Source organism: Myotis myotis, unplaced genomic scaffold (assembly GCF_014108235.1).
Source record: "Myotis myotis isolate mMyoMyo1 unplaced genomic scaffold, mMyoMyo1.p scaffold_m19_p_20, whole genome shotgun sequence".
Taxonomy (NCBI): Eukaryota; Metazoa; Chordata; class Mammalia; order Chiroptera; family Vespertilionidae; genus Myotis; species Myotis myotis.
Genome location: NW_023416325.1, coordinates 18,692,467 through 18,713,798, shown reverse-complemented (window position 1 = coordinate 18,713,798; position 21,332 = coordinate 18,692,467). Strand labels below are relative to the sequence as shown.

At 39.9% G+C, this 21,332-nt stretch overlaps 1 protein-coding gene across 10 annotated transcripts in view; it reads left to right on the top strand.

Moving 5' to 3' along the window:
* MED13L (mediator complex subunit 13L) overlaps positions 1-20,902 on the top strand; it is a 278,051-nt gene extending 257,149 nt beyond the window's left edge. For 6 of the 10 annotated variants that reach the window (XM_036353955.1, XM_036353961.1, XM_036353956.1 and 3 more), the window contains 10 exons: positions 839-1,073; positions 2,495-2,683; positions 5,739-5,989; positions 6,179-6,321; positions 9,141-9,299; positions 10,819-10,995; positions 12,238-12,386; positions 14,987-15,148; positions 17,013-17,125; positions 18,113-18,397. In XM_036353955.1, coding sequence (XP_036209848.1) covers positions 839-1,073; positions 2,495-2,683; positions 5,739-5,989; positions 6,179-6,321; positions 9,141-9,299; positions 10,819-10,995; positions 12,238-12,386; positions 14,987-15,148; positions 17,013-17,125; positions 18,113-18,245 — 1,711 coding nt within the window. In that variant the 3' untranslated portion in view covers positions 18,246-18,397. Of the gene's footprint in view, positions 1-838; positions 1,074-2,494; positions 2,684-5,738; positions 5,990-6,178; positions 6,322-9,140; positions 9,300-10,818; positions 10,996-12,237; positions 12,387-14,986; positions 15,149-17,012; positions 17,126-18,112 lie in introns of those variants that run through there. The other 4 variants (XM_036353958.1, XM_036353957.1, XM_036353960.1 and 1 more) reach the window with 3 other exon arrangements.
* Positions 20,903-21,332: the final 430 nt, after the last annotated feature.

The window sequence follows — 21,332 nt, the reverse complement described above, 5'->3', positions numbered from 1 at the left end:
ACTCGATCCCCATTCGGGGGCATACAGGAGGCAGCCGATCAATGATTCTCTCATCATTGATGTTTCTCTCTCTCCCTCTTCCTTCCTCTCTGAAATCAATAAAAATATATATTTTTAAAAATATGAGACTTCTTATAAACTAACTTACATATTTAATTTATTATTAAACTTACTAGAGACCTGGCACATGAAATTTGTGCACAGTCCCTAGGCCAGGCCTGCAATCAGGGTCGATCTTCCCCAGCTGCTGGCAGCTGGCTCCACCTCCCACCATCCGCATCCACCGCCACCCACCCCCAGTTCCCCATTCCCCATCGGGTTATCAGAGCCTGCCAACCTGGGGGGAGGGACTGAGAGGTTGGCTGGCAGGCCCCAATCAGGCAATTGGGGCCTATGGGCTGTGGGCAGCTCCTGCATTGAGCGTCTGCCCCCTGGTGGTCAGTGCACATCATAGAGACCAGTTGTTCCGCCACCCGGTCGATTTGCATATTATGCTTTTATATATATAGATTAGCTTAATAGTAAGCTATTACTATTAACATATTTGTTACTATATGAATATAATGTATGGATAAAAGTAAGCTATTACTGTTAATATAATAGTATTATAAACCATCTTTGTAGACTACAGCTGCAGGAAAAAAGAGATCTCCCATTTAGAGGCAGTTACTGTCATTTATATCTATCTTGGGTGCTAACTGGCTTGGATTGCCTTTATTTCAGTAATATGACACATGTTAATCTTACATTTCATCTGTAATCATTGCCCAAGGAGTCAGTGTGCACTAGACTCGACTTTATTTTTATATCATTTATGTTTACTTTTGCATCTCATAAGTGACTTTCTCTGCAGTGTTACAGAGAGGGAGAGAATAGGAATTCCCACGGAGCCTGACTCCGCAGACAGCCAGGCCTATCCTCCAGCTGTTGTCATTTACATGGTGGACCCCTTCACCTACACTGCAGAGGAAGACTCTACCTCTGGAAACTTTTGGCTGTTGAGTTTGATGCGCTGCTACACAGAGATGCTGGATAATTTACCTGAGCATATGAGAAATTCTTTCATTCTCCAGGTAAGTATTTGCAAGTTTATTTTTTTGCCTTTGTTGTTGTTTACTAGTATATGAAAATAAATACAAGTTCATGATTTTTTAAATAATTGGAAGTACATTTGATTCAGCCTTCATTACCATTTTGGTGTATTTCTAGCCTTTTTTCTGTATGTTTGTTTACCCAGTTGAGATCACACTTAATATAACTTAATAGAGGCCCGGTGCACAAAATTTGTGCACTCGGGGGGGGGGGTCCCCTCAGCCTGGCCTGCGCCTTCTTGCAGTCTGGGAGCCCTCGGAGGATGTCCAACTGATGGCTTCATGGGGAGCTGGCCTAAGCCGTCAGTCGGACACCCTTAGCGCTGCCGCAGAGGCAGGAGAGTCTCCCGCCACCACCACTGCGCTCACCAGCCGTGAGCCCAGCTTCTGGCTGAGCTGCACTCCCCCTGTGGGAGCACACTGACCACCAGGGGGCAGCTCCTGCATTGAGCAACCGACCAGTCGTTCCGCTGTTTGGTCAATTTGCATATTAGCCTTTTATTATATAGGATATTCTTTTCGTATTTAATGCTATTCATGAATATTTTTTCATGTTATTTAAAATTTTCACAGCAACATTTTTAATGACTGCATATCTTTTTTATCTAATCAAGCCTGTACAGTTACTTAATTTGCTTCCACTTTTTTACTGTTATAAATAAAGCCATAACATCTTCATGTATAATATCTTTCTCACATTTCAGGTCATTTCTTAAAGTAGATTCCTAGCTATAGATTCTGATAAGCATTGTCAAATTCCTTTCCCAAAAAGTTCTACTTGCTTACACTTTTTTCATCATGAGTGAGCATGCCCATTTTCACCGCACCCTTGACAGCTTGACGGCATAATTGTTTTTAATTTTATAATTTAATAGGTAGAAAACAATGCCTTAGTTGCTTGGGTTTTGTTTTACTGTTACTTTAAATAAAGTATCTTATAGAATTAAAAGGTCAAAATTAAAGTTACCAGAATAGGTTGTTAGTAGTTTTATTGTTTTGACATTTGTTTCTCAAATGATTAGACAATAATTCCAAAGATGCTATGCACCCTATGTGTGTGTATATAAATGATAAATCTATTTTAAAACGTTTTAAAATTGGGGACATAGATACAGTACATTAATAATTTACCCCTAAAATAGGAGCAGGGTTATTTCTAAGTGACAGTGTAACTTGACCAACACAGTGGCACCTCTTCTTAAATTGCTTGTGTACATTTGGAATACAGGATTTTATGTCACTGAAAGGAATTAAGATTGATTATATTATGTTTGGCATTCATATATTTTACAACTAAAATTCTCTTCCCCATTCAAGTTAAGAATTCCTGCCATTTCATTTTCAACTTTCTTGTTAGCATGTTTGATCTCAGTTTCTAGTTTTATTTGTGTTTGTGTCTGTAGATTGTGCCTTGCCAGTCCATGCTGCAGACAATGAAGGATGAACAAGTTTTGTACATTCAATACTTGAAGTCCATGGCATTTTCAGTGTACTGCCAGTGCAGGCGACCTCTGCCTACACAGATCCACATTAAGTCCCTCACAGGGTTCGGGCCTGCCGCCAGCATTGAGATGACCCTCAAGAATCCGGAGGTGGGTAGTAGCAGGGCAGACCTTTGCAGAAAGCCAGGGGAGTCGTTAGCTGAATTTGTTCCTCCTTTATTTAAGAATGGTAGTTAAATCCTTAAGTCAAATAAAAGAGAGACTCCTCTGAACTCGTAAGGTTTTTTGAGAAAGAGGCAAGCAAACTCTTGCTGTTTTTTGATCTAGGACCTAAGGCAACAATATGTCTATTACTTTTACTTATGTTTGCCTCTCCTATATTTACCTTGTTGTTTATTTTTTGAACCTAATCTGTGTCTTCAGTCACTAACTTTCTACCTTCTCCAGTTCTCTCTTGATCAGCAGTTGTGTGGGTGTTTATTTCATAAGGGCCCCTCCTTTTCTGATGCACTCCTTTCTTCTCCTCTCCTCTCAGGGCTTCTGTTACAAATGAATGCTTTTTCTCTCCATCTTAGTAACTGCCTCCCACAGATATGCACCTCATGGGGAATTCCAAAACACCAAAACCAAGCTGTTTTAAACAAAGTTGTGCACTTCTGTGGTTTTCCTAACCTCCTTTCACTGAAGGTAGATGCACAGGGCAAAGTTTAACATGTTCAAAGCCTTCAGAAGGTAGTTCCCACAAATGTATTGCATGGAAGATTACCTGTTAGTGAAAGCCAACAAAACTGCTGATTTTAGTTGATAGTGAAAGAGTGTTTGTGTTTTGGGGGGTTTTTTGAAAACCCTATAAAATGCTTTCCCTTCAATAAGTAAAAACTTAGAAATGGAAAAATGATGCAACTCTAGATAATACTGCATTTGTTGTAACTTGGTTCACGTCAGCTTGGTCCCTGGAGAGGAAGCTGCTTAGCTGACAACCTACATTCTTTCTGGATTATATAAAATGTCTGTATTTGGCAGTTTTATTCTTTTGAGTTTGAATCTTTATTTTTGTGAGCAGTTCATCTATTTTCTCTATTAGCTTTTCTAAAATTAAAAAAATCATTTTTTTTCCTGTTTCTTATTTTGCCTCAGAAATTATGAGTTACTGCATTTCTTTATAAACTTATTTTTTTTACTTCTTGTGGTTATTCCACAGTTCAGATGCAGTCATTTCTTATGCTTTGATAAGAATTTATCACAACTTCAAATGGTAATTAATAGTATTCCGCATCTTCATAGAGGAGAGTAAAGGATATCCCAAGGCATGATGTAACATTTTTAAAGGTTATAACTTTGTGGCAGAGTGCCATCAGGAGTTTATGAGATAAAGTGAGGCTTAGAAGAAAATAAGTGAAAAAATGTGCTTTTTTCCCTTTTGCTTTGAAACAGGAAGAGGGAAATAAATCACTTGAGTTTATTAAAAACAAAAGAAAACCAAACGTTATGAATAGTTACTGAGGTTTGTACATTTTTACTTGCATTGCAGTAATGATGAATTGCCAAATGCTGCCTCTCCCTCAGTCTGCAGCTAGAATACCGCCTTTCATTCATTAAACAAAGCCAAGTGTCTGCTGTGCGCCAGGCCCTGTACTAGGTGATGAGGATGCAGCGGGTGGGGAACCAAACCACCAGGCCCCTGCTTCTCGGAAGTCTAACTCTCCACAGTGGTACAGTCTCATGCAAGCACGTTTCCACATAAGGAAGACTGTATCTTAGTATTTATCATGCAAGTTTTAGAAGAAATCTTCCACTAGTATCACTTTTGTTTTTCATAGAACATCCAGCATCTTATAAACAGGGTTTGGGAAGAATATGTTACCTGGTGACTTATCACAAGCTGTCTATTGCATCTCAGATATTTATTTTTCTTTTTTTATTGCACCTCATATATTTGACACTTAACCTGTTTCACACAAAACTTTTCAGGCAGCCTTGACTGGACTCTTTTTTTTATTATTATTATTGAAACATAATTCACATATAAAAATCACCTTTTAAAAATTATATAGTTCAATGATTTTTAGTTTATTCACAGAGTTTGCAGCTATCATCGCTGCCTAACTTTAGAACATTTCATCAATTCAGAAAGAAACTTTATACCTATTTGCAGTCACTCCTCATTTTGCACTTCCTCCAGCTCCTGGCAACAACTAATCTACTTTCTGTCTCTATGGGTTGCCTGTTCTGGACATTTTATATAAATGGAATCATACAATATATCGTCTTTTATGTCTGGCTTCTTTCATTTAGCATAATATTTGAGGTTCATCCATGTCATAGCATAGATGTTGTTTGTTAAATATTGAAAAGTCGATGATTAAATTTTGTCACAGTTTATCTAAAATGTTTGTCTTGGATAACAGCTATTGCTTTGATTTCTTAAATTACACACACACACAAGTATAATATACAAGCTGAAAAGTAATCCTAAGTGTACTGCTTGATGAATTTTACTAAGTAAACATACCGTGTAACAAGCACCCCAAAAGCTCTCCCTTCTGGTCCCTTCCTGTCAGTCCAGCAGTAATCACTACTCCAACTTACAACAACATAGTTTTGTCTATTTTTTGACTTTTATATAAATTGAATCATATAATTTATAACCTTTTGTGTCTGGCTTCTTTTATTCAGTGTTGAGATTCATCCTTTTTGTTGCTTTTAGTGGTAGTTTTTTTATTTCCTTTGCTGTTTAATATTCTGGTTGTGCATCTATATCACAACGTATCATTCATCTTACTAGTACTGTTGATGGGTATTTAGGCCATTTTCTGTTTGCAGCTTATATGATTAACACTATTGTGAACAGTACTTGGTGTTGTCTGTCTTTTTTATTTCAGACATTCTGGTGGGTGTGTGGTGGTGTCTCATTATGGTTTTAATTTCCACTTTTCTAATGACTAATGAAGTTGGGCCAGTTTACTTTCTAAAATAGTTATTTCTTTTAATAAGGAAACATTGGTTTGGTTGGATGCCCTAGCTTCTATCATTAAACAGTCTTTTCGGTGCCTGTGTTTTCATTGCTGTTTATATATATGGTGTTGGTGGGGGCCAGTCTGTTACCATTATTCCCTCTTGGTTTCATTCAGTGCTGCTCTGGGTTGTGTTGTAAACATGAAGTTGAGTGGCTTTGTGCTGATATTGATTTTGATTTTGATTTCAGCGGCCCAGCCCAATCCAGCTTTACTCCCCTCCTTTTATATTGGCCCCAATCAAAGACAAGCAGACAGAGGCCCCAAACAAAGACAAGCAGACAGAGCTGGGAGAGATACTTGGTGAAGCAAGCCAGAAATACAATGTGCTCTTTGTGGGCTATTGTTTGTCTCATGACCAGCGCTGGCTTTTGGCTTCCTGCACTGACCTCCATGGGGAGTTACTAGAAACCTGCATTGTAAATATTGCTTTACCAAACAGGTGAGCAACCTTGGTGTTTGTGGTGCATGTAAAGTGATGCTGTGCCTTTTTGAGATATAAATCTTTCTCATTTCTCTTTCTAAATGCATTGGATACTGTGTGGGTGGGTTCTTTGGAATCCTGTTGGTTTTGTCCGAGTGATAACTTTGATTCATTTGGGGACCTTTTCCCCATTTTTTTCTTGTTTAGATCACGGAAGAGTAAAGTGTCTGCACGTAAAATTGGACTGCAGAAGTTATGGGAATGGTGCATAGGTATTGTCCAAATGACATCTCTACCCTGGAGAGTTGTTATTGGGCGACTCGGGCGTCTTGGCCATGGGGAGCTTAAAGGTGAGAAATTCTTGAAGGCAATATGCACAAGAAACAATGGAAAAGGGCTGAGCTGATGCATTAATTGAGCTGAGGGAGAAAATTGTAGAATTGGTAGTAAGAATAAAGCAGATTATATTTTCACATTCTTTTAAGTGTACAAGAAACCAGCGGTTTTTAAACTTTTCATTGGCAACAAAACCATGTACTCAATCAAAGAAAATCTTAAATAGTGAACCCCACTGTATAAAACAGAGAATGTTTTATTAATATAAAAAGCATATTCAGTATATTAGAATTTCTAATGCTTTTTTTATATTGATTCAAAGAAAAGTACAAGTCAGTTTTAACACAGATTTTATGTCAGAGGTTACTAATGATAGAAGAAGTCATATATAAGAACAGCTTTCAATTTTTTTGGTTCTTTGTTTTAGTGGTTGACAGAGACAAGTTTTCTATTTCTAGATTTTGCTTTGGCAGCACAATAGCAAGATAACCCTGATTTAAAAAGACTAGTGGTTGTAAATTGGAATGGTCTTTATTCACCTTGCCACTTTCTGATATTCTTCGGTCTGGAAGCTGAATTCCCAGATATATATACCAACTGCTTATCATTTCTTGCAAATACAACCGTCACAAAGCACTGAAAGTAACTAACGTAACACAGTTGACCACTAGCAGCTGTCTTGCCAAACCTTAAGCCCAGCTCATTTACTAACCTAATGCAGCTACTTGGACAGTTTTAAAAGCCTAGCTTTCTTTCAGAAGTCTTACTAATTAATGACACATCTATAAAAAGTTCAGTATATGCATAGAGATGGGAGAGGTTTCTTTTTCTAAGGTCAGCACAAAAGCAAAAACAGGTGGTTTTGTGCTTGCATGTGTATTAGAGCAGAAAAGCAAACTTTCTTTATAAAGGGCCAGATAGTAAATATTTTTTATTTTACAAGCTAGCTGGTCACTGTTTTAACTACTAAACTCTGCCATTGTAACTTCAGAGCAGTCATAGACCACACCTTAGTAAATAGGCAAGGCTGTATTCCAATAAAACTTTATTTACAAAAACTTGGCGGGCAGGAATTGGCATTGGGACCATGGTTTATTGACGCTTGTATTAGGGTGCACATGTTATTTATTTTTTTTTTTTTACATAAAACTTATATTTTATTTCAGGGATTCCACAAATAAGTGATACAGATATAACTTGCATTGTAACAAGTGCCTGAGTGAGTTATTAGGGTGTTACAGCAATTGTACAAATATATAATATGTATTAAATAAATGTTCTCTTAGAAACCCATTGTACATACATTATTTTAGTAATAAATTATATTGTAGACTAATAGAAGATAGTATGTACCCTTTTCATTTTTTAAAGACTATTGTACTTATAATGAATCTGATATCAGTAGCCTGGAGGCCTATTACATTAGGGGGTTCATCATTTTATTTCTGTCGGATTTCCTATCTTCTCTTCTGGTATGCCTTTTAGTCAATCTTATTTCTTAAAGATTTTGAGCTACTCTTAACCCTTGGGGAAAGTTAGAATATAATAGAGAAGAATAAGAGGGGATCAAAATATAGCCTCATCACTTAGTGTTTTGCGAAATTATTAGGCCATTGCCTTCCCTGTATAATTTATTAGAAGGGCACACTCCTCTTGTCTCTGAGAGGGGAAATGTGTAAGTGTGACCGAAAGAAAATGTGCTTTCAAGGAATGAAAACACGGAGAAGAGCCTAGCACACAGGAAATCAGTTTACTGACCTATGGCCTCTTCCTTCAGGGATCGGAGGTCTGCACACATTGCTTCTATGGGATAGTATCAGACAGGAGCCTGTAGATTTCAGTCAGCTTGGTGAATTTCTGTTCTTTATCACCAGAGTGTTTGTGATAGAAATACTTATACCACCTTTTTCTTCTTATTTAATTTGTAAATACAAAACTTAATCTGTTTTATTTTTCTGTGGTTTTAAAAAATACTGCTTTGTGTTCCTGGCCACTTTTATTTCAGCCACTTCAGTTTGAGGTTCATTAGGAATATGAAATAGGAAAATTTTTTCCTTTCACCTTCTCTTTCAGGAGAGAACTGCTTGTTTGAAAACATATAGAGCTAGAGAAGCCTGCAGGAGTGGCATTTCGTCAGTGACATGGTGACAGGAGTGTGACCACGTCTTTTCATTTCCCAGAGTTAACATAACCCTAACAGCTCTCTGAGACGATATAATGCCATTTGTTTGGGGGCAGTACACAGATATTAGAAAGAAAATTTATGCCAACTTTTAATCTGCGTAATTATTGCAGCTTCACTTGGAGCACTTCACTCACACCCATTGTTTGTCAGTGCTTTGGGGCTTTCTAAGAAAGGCTCCCCCTCGCTTCTGCTGCTGCTTGCCTTTCGTGGAAACAACCAGTCTACAGCAAGCAGTAAACAAAACCGGTTTTCCCAATGGTACTCACCTCTGAAGAAAGTGCTGATAGGGGCTGTGAAAGAACCAGACCTGGGGAAGGTGGAGGAGGGATAGAACAGACTGGTGGCCTCACCAGAGAGCATCTGAAGTGTATAAATCTACTAGTACCTGGGTCTGTCCTGGATGCTCACAGGCCATTTCAGACATGGCTGCAGTCTACAGAATAGTAGACCTTTATTTCTTTGTTAATGAAGTGTAATAAAGGTCAGGTAACGTGTTCTTCATAGCAAGGAGAGGAACCTGTGGGAAGCCACATTCCCAGTAGGGCCCAATCCTGGAAATTCACTTACCAGGCAACACTGGTAAACACTCAAACCTCACAGCAACATGAATGTGTAAAGACTGCGTGTAACTGTGGTACTTGGTTTCAGATTGGAGTATCCTCCTTGGAGAATGTTCACTGCAGACAATCAGTAAACGGCTCAAGGACATGTGCCGGATGTGTGGAATCTCTGCCACAGACTCTCCTTCTATCCTTAGTGCCTGCCTGGTTGCCATGGAGCCCCAGGGGTCCTTTGTAGTGATGCCAGGTAAATCTCTTCTTGTCAGTTTCATTAATAAGATATCACATCAGTTCGTCCATTCAAACTTAAGTTCATAGACAAGTGTAGAATGTATCTGTATTTTTTTATTTTTATAAGAAAAATTGTACTTGGGGTTCAAAAATGGAAACCATTTGGTCTCTTCCAAGGGACATAGTTTGTGATTTTCTTATCTTTATTGACCACACCTTGGAGAGAGCCTACACTCTGGCTATGACTGCGAGGTCTTAGAGTCATGGCTGATAACTATTGCCTGCCCCCAGTTTGTTGTTAGATTATCAGGATCACCCTCCAAAAATGATTAACGGACACCAGCATGATACATATTTGAATATCCTTTTGAAGATAGATGTTTGACAGAATCTCTAAGCAGCCTTGAGAGCATATTTAGAGTCTCTCTTACATAGTTGAGGATGAATGGTGCACATACGGGTGAAGCATTTAGTTTAGGGCCTGGACCACAGTAAATTCTCAGCAAGTGCCAGTCCGTGGATGGATAGCCAAAACATTGTGGCCACAGAGTGGTTTTTAAAAAATATATATTTTTATTGATTTCAGAGAGGAAGGGAGATGGAGAGAGAGAGAAACATCAATGATGAGAATAATTGGTCAGCTGCCTCCTGCACGCCCCCTTCTGGGGATCGTGCCTACAACCCGGACATGTACTCTGACCGGAAGTCGAACCAGTGACCTCCTGGTTCATAGGCCAATGCTCAATCACTGAGCCACGATGGCCAGGCTAGAGTGTAGTGTTTTTTATTTACAAATTAGCAACTACACTATTATAATTTTATGACAAAGCAATTTTATACTTTTAAAACTGTTTTTACCACCCAGATATTTTTTTCATCAAATGGGAGATCCTGCCCACTCACTCCCTGTAAAGGTAAATAGGATTGGGTGTGAGACAGGTGGCCTGCAGGAGCCTGCTCGGTAGACCTTAGATTGATTGTTGCCTGCACTTAAGCAGAGTACAAAACTTTCTTTGTGCTCTGTCCTCATCACAAAATGGAGATAATAGTTCTTATCTTGAGGTGGCCATGATGATTGAGGTGACACGAATAAATAATGTAGCATAGAATCTGGGATGTAGTAAGCATTTAATAAGTGTTAGTTATAACAGTTATTAGTTGAATGGTACCATTTCTACAGAATTGTATCATTTAGGAGAATAGTACTTTACAGTTTGTGAGCAACCACAGGAGGAAGGGACGTGGGAGATTTATTTTTAGAAATACTTCTTATATAAGTAATTAAAACCTATTTGGTAGACTCAGTCCAATTTTATCTTAACCTTTCCAGTATGAAATGAGGCTTGCGTTATTGTAGCTGTATGCTCGGAGTCAGTTTCTTATAGGTATTTAAACACTTGGGCTCAACTTTGAATGTGTATTCATCATGGCAGTTGTGTCAGACTCATATCTTTCCAGCTCAGATCCTCTTAAACACGTCATTTCTGGAGTTGTTCACTCCTGCACAAAAGGAATTGATACTTTTTTTTTTAAAGATGCTGTCACAATGGGCTCTGTTTTTGGCCGAAGTACTGCACTAAACATGCAGTCATCTCAGCTTAACACCCCTCAAGATGCTTCTTGTACACACATCTTGGTATTCCCAACATCTTCAACCATCCAAGTGGCTCCAGCCAACTATCCCAATGAAGATGGGTTTAGCCCCAACAATGGTGAGTGGGGACCATGTTTACCTAGAACTCAGCTTCTTCCACAAGAGACAGAGCTAGGGTGTGGAGTCATGGGGCCGCTGCAGGCTGTTCAGTGTTGTGATAACACATGAAGTATGAAGAGGGGCTAATGAAGGTTGGAGAATCAATTTGGTTTTGAAGATTTAATTTGCTCTGTTACCAATACCAAATAAATACTTTCCTCTTTTGGGAAATTCACTTTCTCTTGTTTTTCATGAAAGACAAAAAGTAGTATCTGTTTGGTAGTGTACTGTATGTGGGTGTTACTCTTTCAATAAATATTTCTTGATCTGATGTGAAAGTATGAAGACTACTAGGCAATATAATGATAGCAACTGCCTTTAGCTAATCACTGGGAGGAGAATTTGTTCAAAAACAACTTTTTACTTGATTATTCTTAATAGGGGTTTTTTGATTGAATATATTAAGGCATTCATTAAGAAATGGTTATTTATAACTATAAATGCTCAATATTATGCAGCTATTTGCATTTTTTAAAGAATTTTTAACAGCTGCCAGCATTTACTCCTATTAAAGGGGGAAGGTAAAAAGATACCACACTATATGTATGTACACTATATACATATATAGTGTGAGCACAATGTAATAACAAAGAGGAGAAAAAGAATCAGAACCAGTTTTCATGGTGATTGGGTTATGGGTGATGGTTTTCCTCTTTTGTACTTTTCAAATTTTCTGCAGTGAGAGTATCTTACTTTTATAACATGGGAGAGGATTTGTTAATGAAAACGTGGTGCTTTGATCTGCTTGTGGAATAGGCCTCCAGTTTCAGGGCGAGTTCACATCTATTAACATGCATTCATCAGCCTCCAGGATTTAGAGGCTAATTGGCTGCATAGATGGAGTCTGTTGTTTTCTTAGATGGTGTCAATGTTAACTTTGTTTAATAATTAAATTGCTTCTTTAGTTGTTTTGCCATCTTTTTATGTGCCTTTGGAGTCTATACAGAATGTGGAGTTTTATTTTATGTTCTTTATTTCTTCATTCTGTTAATACTTCACATTAGGATATCTCTGGAGAGGGTGCAAAGTGAAAGAATAATTTGCAGCACCTTGCACTCAGTACGCACACATTAAATCTTACTAATTTGTTAATAGCACCTGCCTGTAATAATCATAGCTCCCCAAAAAGAGTGTATTGGTTAAGTTGAGTATGTGGATAATTTTTTAAATTTTTGTGTGTTTTTTTCTCCCTTCCCTCTAGACATGTTTGACCTTCCATTCCCAGATGATATGGACAATGACATTGGCATATTAATGACTGGGAACCTCCCCTCCCCCAACTCCTCCCCGGTCCCTTCCCCCGGCTCTCCTTCTGGAATCGGTGTGGGCTCTCACTTCCAGCACAGCCGGGTAAGGAGGGTGTGAAGGGGGCTGTGCGAAACCATCTCAATCTTCAGCAAAACAGTCCAGAGGCGGGGCCAGCTTTTTACTCCATGCACCTTTCTTCTCATTGGTCTGGGTCCTTGGAACAAGAAAAATAAGTGTGGGGAAGTATATTATTCCTGATAAATACGCTTTTTCAGAAGAATAGTCTTATTAATGCTGGGAGGGTTGTGTGCAATCACTGTTTTCTTAACAAAAGTTAGTTTGGGTAACTTGCTGCTTCCCAGTTATTTTTTAATTTTTGCCCAGAGAGTGATTTTCCAGAGGCTAAGGTCGACAGTCCTACTTATTTAAAAGCAAAGTAACAGTGTTAACTGAAGGACACATCCTTGATGGGTGATTATTCTGAAAGGAGCCTGCCGGTTGTGTTCCGTGCCGTGGTGCCTTACGGCATGTGGTCCTCATCTCCTCTGCAGCCAGCTCACAGGAAAGCCATAGGAGGCTGCCTTTGGAGAAGTGTTCAGGCTGATGCTAGGGTATCAAGGAAAGAACCAGAGCTTACAAGTAGTTTCATCTTTAAATGTCAGAGGGATAGCAACTGTAGAGCCAAAGGCCGGCCATTGCTCATGCTTTGTTAAATGCTTGAGGATTCGTGCCTTATCACTGTGTTGTACTTTTACTTAAATTATTAAGAGACTGAGGGGTTAAGACACAGAAGAACTGCTATGTCTAATGTATCAAACTGGACAAATATAAGCAACCCTGCTCAACTCGTTTAGACACAAAGGTGTACTTAGAGGACTTCGGCTTCTGTCAGATGGGACTTCTATTGCCAGCCCTGAGTTTAACCAGAGAAAGAAGATTTGAAACTTTAGTCACAGAGCAGTGAAACCAGGGAAGGTCCACTCCGTGGCTGCCCTCATGATACTGCCTGTCCCCACCTCCTCCTTCTGGAAGGAGAGATTCTAAATGTCTTTATTTCCCAAAAAAGCCATTTTCCAGTTGATGACAATTAGTTTCCTGGAGATTTTTGTGATAGAAACACAAATTTTTACACTGGATAGTTTTAAATTTAGGATTACTGTGAATTCTAGAGGCAAATAGCATATCATCAGCTAAGAATGCATGCCCTGGATGTGGATAAATATAGCTCTGAGTTACAGCTGTGTGGCTGACTAGCTCTGTGGCTCTGGACAAGCGTTCCCCCTCTCAGCCTTAGTTACCTTATCTGTGAAATGGAAATACTACTACTGCTTCCACTACTGATCGTATTCAGTGTCTTCATTAGAGTTGGTGATTGAATTGTGATGTTAGTTTTATAAGAAACAGAGAGGTGCTATATTTCCTCTCTTTGTTGGAGCCCCCAACCCTAAAGCCTTTCATTGAATGCCACAGTTTAAACTGCACTGCTTTGAAGCTAGCTAGTCAGGTGGCCTTTCTCAATCCAGAGCACCTATACCCAGGTGACCCCTGAGAGGTTTTTAGCATTTCCTCTTTCTGAGCCATTAACATTCTTTGATATCCAGTGAAGACATTACAACAGGGGAAAGAATCTGTTCAAGGTTGTAGTAAGTTTTTATCTTTTAACCATCTCAGGTCTAATACAACTTGGTTTAATAGTTGAGGATTTTTCCCCCCTTGAAGCAGAAGGCTCGTGAAAACAGACTACTTGTTGCTGCTTACATGAAAACTATACTAGTATTTTTAACTCTTGAAGCTAGCTAAAAGAATCGGAGGTGAGGAAATGCCCATTTCAGAAATGCACAGGAGCCTCTTACAAGAGCCTGTCAGGAAAGCTGCTGGCATTCACGCAGCTTCTGCAGGAGCAGCTCACATTGCTGGCAGGTCAGTCGGGAGTGTCCCACCCTGCAGGCAGCCGGGAAGGCTGTGTGTCCTGACAGTGTCATTGACAGCACACGGCCAGGTGTGCTGTGCATTTGGGGTTGGCTGCTGCCACATGAGTGCAGAGATACCTTCAGCTGTCAGAGATTCACTCTCTGCATTTTTTGTTTGATACCTAATAATGCCACGCAACAAGCTACATTCTCCAGACAAGAAACCAAAGAAAATAAATTCACACTTAATTGACTGAGGTCATTGGTTTCGCTGGTACCTTCTGCCAGAGCAGTACTTTCCCTCAGATATCCGTGTGCAGCAGAGACAGTGCCTCTCCTACTGACCTTTCTCAGTTACCTGGCATTTTGGGGTGAGATGCTGCCTGAAAGGGGATTGCTCACCAGTGTGCAGGGTGACTTGATGAAAAGTGGGTGACGGTGGTCAAAGGTACAAACTTCCAGTTATAAAACAAATCAGTCACAGGACATGTGTACAGCATGGTGACTATAGGTAATAATAAGTGTCACATATTTGAAAGTTGATAAAAAGTAGATCTGAAGCCTTCTCATCACAAGGAAAATGTTTTGTAAACATGTGTGGTGATGGATGTCAACCACTTACTGTGTGATCACTTTGCAATAGATATAAATATCCAGATATGAATTATTACATTGTTCACCTGAAGCTCATAATGTTTTATGTCAGTTACATGTCAGTGTGTTTTCAAGTTGATTTCTAAAATCGTGTGGTTGGGTGACAAACGCTGATCATGCTGGGCACTTGTTCTGTAGAGCCAGGGCGAGCGCCTTCTTTCTCGAGAGGCTCCGGAGGAGCTGAAGCAGCAGCCGCTGGCCCTGGGGTATTTCGTATCGACTGCCAAAGCTGAGAATCTCCCCCAGTGGTTTTGGTCATCGTGTCCCCAGGCTCAGAACCAGTGTCCCCTCTTCCTAAAGGTTGGTTTGGTATCATATTTGAAGTTTTGTGGGGAGGGGGGAGGATGAGTAACTTTTGCTGCTTGGTTAGAAATTTCTGTCACCATAGTCTTATTCTGTTCCCTGGTTCTCTCACATCTACTTATACTCTGAGGATATTTTAATTACAGTTATAAGTAGAGAGTAGGATTTAGGAGATGAACCCAAAACCATGTCTCAAAGAAATGGATTACATTAACCCAAGGAGGGGACTTGGTGGAGCCCTAAGGGTACCTCTAGGATGGACACGGGTTCTGTGGATGGTCTTTCTCCCGGTTCCCATTGCACTGCTGTCAGTGAAGGTGGCCTGGGTGGAGGTGGCAGCTCGCTGTCCTTCCCTGTCACGGGCTGTCAGCTCTCATCAGAGTAGAGCAGGCGTTGGCTAGAAAACTCCACATTTACACTTGCTCCTTCCTGTGTATTTCTTGGAAACTTTTAATCCAAATTAAAGGTTAAATACAAAAGAAATCCCACTTCCAGTTTGGATGAAGGAAACTGGAAAGAACGCCATTTCTCACCCACAGGCTGGCAAAAACCCAAAGGTTTGACAACAGAACTCTGTTGCAGGGCTGTGGGAGAAGCCAGATTCTACAACCTACGCATTTCTCTTTAGATGCTGCAGTCCCAACTCTAGAAATCTATTCAAAAGGAACTTTGGCAAAAACAAAAAATGACATATGTGAAAGATTAGAAACAGCTGAAATATCCACCAGTAGGGGCTGGTTGAATAAACTATAGTAGTGGAATACTAGTTGTCCATAACAAAATGAGAAGTATTTTTATGTAATTATCTGTGGAGTATAGATTACTGTGCAGTAATGTATAAGACACACACACACATCTGGAACGTTAAAACCAAAAATAATTAAAGGAATTTTCTTTTCCTAATGACTTTAACATATTATTATGAAATCAAAGAAGTTATATGAAAGTTCATGTAATCTTTATTTTTGAATTAGAATTGTCAGTATGACCCTATATTTATTGTTTCCTCTCTAAAAATATATATACATATTTCAACTCTGTCTACTGAAAAGGCTTAGGAGCAATGACAATTTAGTAGTAATAAACACCTCTGTTGCCATGATCGTAGTTCCTAAATACCATTTATCATTCAAAAGAACCAGAATTCTTTGAAGAGGTGACTGATTCCAGACCTGAAGTAAGAATTATTCAAGTTGAACCTGAGACATCTTGTCATCCTTAAAAGCAAGGAAGTTACCTAAGATTGTTAGAGTCCTAGCAAAGGACCCGGTGGAGGGTTTCCATTGCCCAAGGATGGTACCATTTGGTCATCAAAGAGAATGATGGTAGCAAGAGATGAAATAAGTCCATGGGTTCATAATTGTGCTGAAAAGCAAAACAGTTATCAGTCACCTATTGAAGCTGCCAGAGCAGCAATTCATTAACCTAAAAATTGAAAAATAAAGAGAAAGATTTCAGCAACTTTGTTGCCTCTCCTTTACATATTATATTTCTTAGCTGTTTAATAAATAAGACTATGCTAAACCATTAAGTTAAAAATTGATGGGGGACTTTATAGTGGATGGAGTATGCTGGCACCTACTGAATCTAGTGACCACTTATATTCAAGTGGGGCAATAGAGTAAGACTTGAAGGGACACATGATGTAATCATCGACAGTGCCAGCTTTTATTTTCAACTTTAGGATACGGAGTTATGTGGGATCACATTGGGGTTACTGAGCAGCTTAAAATTCACAGGCTCATAGGTGCCCTGGCTTCCAAGGACCCTCAGAGCACCTGCTTCTGGCAGGCCTGGCCTGGCCCTTTCTCTGCCCGTGGCCAACCAGAGCAGGAAGGTCACTGTCTCTGTTCCTCTGCAGGCGTCATTGCATCACCACATCTCTGTAGCACAGACGGACGAACTTCTCCCGACCCGGACCTCTCAGTGGGTTCCACATCCTCTTGACTCCAAAACCACATCTGATGTTCTGAGGTGGGTGCAGACCCAGGCAGCACAGCAGCACCGTTGGGAGTTACTTCCTTTGCTCTTGATTTGCCTGGGCTTTCACTGAAGTGCGGTGTTTGTGGGAGAGATGCCGCCTTGTGCAGGGGAGCACGGTGCCAGCTGGAGCCAGGCCCCTGCGGACGCAGGGCGGACAGGGCGGTGGGCTTGGCAAATAGGACAGTGACCTGCACGTGCAGCTGCCTTGCTTCCTGCATAGTGGAGGCACCGCATGGTGATAAAGATAGGTCGCAGTCAGGGCAGGTAGTTAGAAGGCAGTCTGGAACTTACAGCAAACATCTTTAACCTCTCATATCAATTTTATAAATGCAGTTAATTACAAAAACCCCATAGTTGGGAGTACCTCCCAGAAGTGTGTACAAAGTTTCTTGCATTTTAAGAGGCCATAAGTATTCTTCATGTATGTTGAGAAAATATACAAGCTTTTTCTAAGGTTTTCAGATTCTTAAATGATTTGGGAATTACAGTTCAGCAAGAACCGGCTCATTATGATTTTGGCTTCCCTGGCCTCGTGGGCCACATATCTAATGAAAACTGTTTTAGTAGCCACATTACATAATAAAAAAAATTAGTGAGGTTAACTTTAGTGGCAAATTCATCAATTATATAAAAAATATATCAGGATTAACATCGAATATATCCAAAATATTTCAGCAGGAATCAGTATAAAAATATTCAGGAGCTATTTTACATGTTTTTTAAATGCTAAGTCTTTGCAAAGCAGGGCCCGTTTTACTAGTATAGTTACAGCTTATGTGAGTTCCCCTGTGGCCAGTGGCTGCCCTCTGAGACTGGCAGGCCGAGAAGGAAGAGGGGACATGAAAGGCAGGAACACAGTAGAGAGCCTGGGGCAAGTTCAGGAGGATATTAGGCCTCTTTCTGCAACACCTGGATGTTAGAATTTGCAATCACCTCACCTGCCATGCCCATGCCCTGACCCGAGTCTTCTCTCCACAGGTTCGTTTTGGAGCAGTACAACGCTCTGTCCTGGCTCACGTGCAATCCGGCCACCCAGGACCGCACCTCCTGCCTTCCCGTCCACTTTGTGGTGCTCACTCAGTTGTACAACGCCATCATGAATATACTCTAACGGAAAAGCACTTGTCCTCTGGCTCAGTTCCTTCTCCTGCAGCCTCAGTCACGGAGCCTGCTGCCCTCTGCAGGTGCCCGCCCTCTTCCCGAGACCACTGCGCAGCCTGCACTGTGACTCCTCCGCAGGCACGTCTTGTCTCTGCAGTGCTCCTTACAGAGTGACTCACAGACACTTCCTCATGGACCCGGAAACGTCCACAGCAGTGACTCCAGCCAGGGTGTGGCGTGGGCACCCCGGACCCCTGGCTCATGGGAAGTTTCAGCTGGTGTTGGTTTATAGGAGGGAAACAGAAGAGATGGTATCCTTTTGCACACAAGAGTCTGTGTTTTCAGTCTCTGTCTAAACTAAGGGTAGTTTAGCCCTTTGGATGAAATCCTCTAGTTATTGGTGTATGGCCTGTGGGTTACCTGAACTCCATATTCTAGGACTTTTTCAAAATGAGAACCAGCTCAAGTACATGATTTCACCGTGGGCTTCTCTCCCAGCACGCCCATCGCGAGGGGCGTGAGTGCTTGGCTAACTTCATACCTGTGTGTAGATACAAAAGTCTGGAGACATCTTCATTTTGTTTATTTATTTTAAATTGTTTTGTCATAGGGTTTTTGTGACTTTTAATTTTTTTTTTTTTAATTTGCGAGGACCAGGTACAGTAGCTGAAACCCAACTCAGACCCACTGTAGGATTCTTTGACTACATACCTCTGTCCTAAGAACCAGAAAAGGAGTGAAAACAAATTGGGGAGGTAGACCTAAAAAGTAATATATTTCTAACCATCCAGCAGCAGGTTTTGCTCAGAACAAATTGGGTAAGCATTCTGCCCATTCCTTGTTAAAGTGGCCAGCGTTTCATGAAGGATAACATTTTATACAGAAGGCAGTCAAGCCCAACCTAGAGCCATGGAGGCACGCACCTTCCTTAGTTTTATATAGTCACTATGGAGATATATTTTCTAGTGAATTCTTATTGGAAGCCAGGTCTCTCCTCTCATTAGATCAAAGGGGACTCATGTACATATTACAATCGAAAGTGTTTGCTCAGAAAATCAGTTACAAATATGGTGAATTTTTTCTGGACCATAGTAATATTATTTCAAAGAAATATTACAGCTTAACCATTAAATTAGTACTTGAAGTTAAGCCTTCATGGTGGGACTTTTTTTAAAAAAATGCCTTTTTAAAGCATTAGTGGCTAATTGAAGTATTTTATGACTCCTCATTCCAGGCCCGAGAGGGTTGTCTTTCAGATTCCGTTTCAGCCCTCGCTGGCGGTGTGTTGTCAGAGGGCGTGTGGGGCTGGCCCGCGAGGTGCTCTCGCCAGGCCTGGGCGCTAGTCGTCTGTGCAGAGAACCGTGCAAACTACGAACGTTCTTCCAAGAGACTGCCATGTCCTGGGTGTTAACTGAAAGGAAAATGTAATAACAATAGGATTTTGTAAAAGTATTTTTCTTGAAATAATCTAACGTTTAAAACATTATATTAAAAAAGTGGTGTGGTGGGAATGTGAAAGCAGAGAAATAACTTGTAAATGGATAATTTTGTTCTCTGTTCCACCAATTGAGGGGGGGTTTGACTTTCGCAATGTATAGGTTTAAAAAAATCTGATATATCAAAACCATTTGTATCTAATGTGTACAGTGTAAAATTGACTTTAAAAATATTGCAGTGCTATTTTTTCTTAATCAGAAAGGAAAAATTCTCAAGGCCTTTTGAAGAGCATAAGATGATGAAGATTGTAAACTTGTATAAAATTATCTTGGTGAGAAGACAAATTGTAAAGTAGATATTTGTAATCTTTTACCACTTTGGGGTTGCTTTTTTTTCCAGAATTCATCAGAACTTTGAATTTTTTTTTAATGGGCTGTTTTTAATGCAGGGGCTTTTCTTCCCTAGAAACCCAATTCTAAGCAAAAAAAGAAAAAGAAAAAAAACACAAAAAACAAAAAAACCCTACAAAAATTAAAAAAAAAAAAAAGGCAGCAAAGGGTAGATTTCATCTGGTGTCTTTTATTTAAGTTTTTTAAGTTAAGAAAAGCTGGTGACATATTTATACGTTTTTGTGCAAAAATAAATGAATGGCAATAGATTTTAAAAAATCTTATTATGTACTTCTGTGTGAAAGTCTGTATAATATTTCCCTTAAATATGCATTATTTTACTTGTGAGTTTTTTACTGAATTAATCTGAAATGTACAAGCCCTGGATTTGCTACAGAGTGAGAAGTTATTTTATTTTTTTTTAATTTTTAATTTTGGCAATCCTGCAGAAATCAGAACTCTTACCATGGTTTGAACTAAAAAGGGGATTCGGGCGGGAGGGGGGGTCCAGCATGCCTGTATGTATATCTCAGAGCCTTTTTTAAATGTAAAAGCTGTACATTTCTGGGAAGTTCTGAATTTTTTTGTTTCCTTTTTTCCTTCAAGCATTTTGCAGTGAGCTTCTTTTATATATAGCAAACAATTTGAAAGAATACAAAAATATGTGAAGTTCATTTAAAAAAACCCTGCAGTATAGCGCTGGTACAGTACACTAAAAGACTTTGATAAAAGAAACAATACTGAAAGGCCTCCATTTTAAATGTCATTCATATATACCTTGTGAATGAGAGCTATATACTTTTACACACTTTTTTAGAGGAATAAATTATTGAATTACTGAGACTTTGAGTGGCTTTTTTCCCCTCCCATCCTCCATTTGAAATAAAGACAATCGACACCTACCCAGAAAGTGTCTGTGTTACAGATTGGACAGTCCTCACGAGGAGCCAGGGACGTACATGTGTACCGCCCCCATTACCCCACCCAGCGCTGTTCCCAAACGGTGTTCTCATACTCCAAGGTGCAAGTTCACTCCTAGGAGTTTTAGAGCGCGCGCACACACACACACACACATACACACCATTGAATAGGAGTCTGGTGTTTAGTTCTTCAGCTGTTTGGAGGTCACATTTAATAGTGTCCCAACTCTAGGCGTGTGGTCAATCCTAGAACAAACTACAAGTCCGTAATTCTGCCTTTCTCTTGGCAGCCCCAGCCAGTTTCTCTTCGCTGTTCCTTAGAAATAACAGACACATCTCCCTGTCATGTTC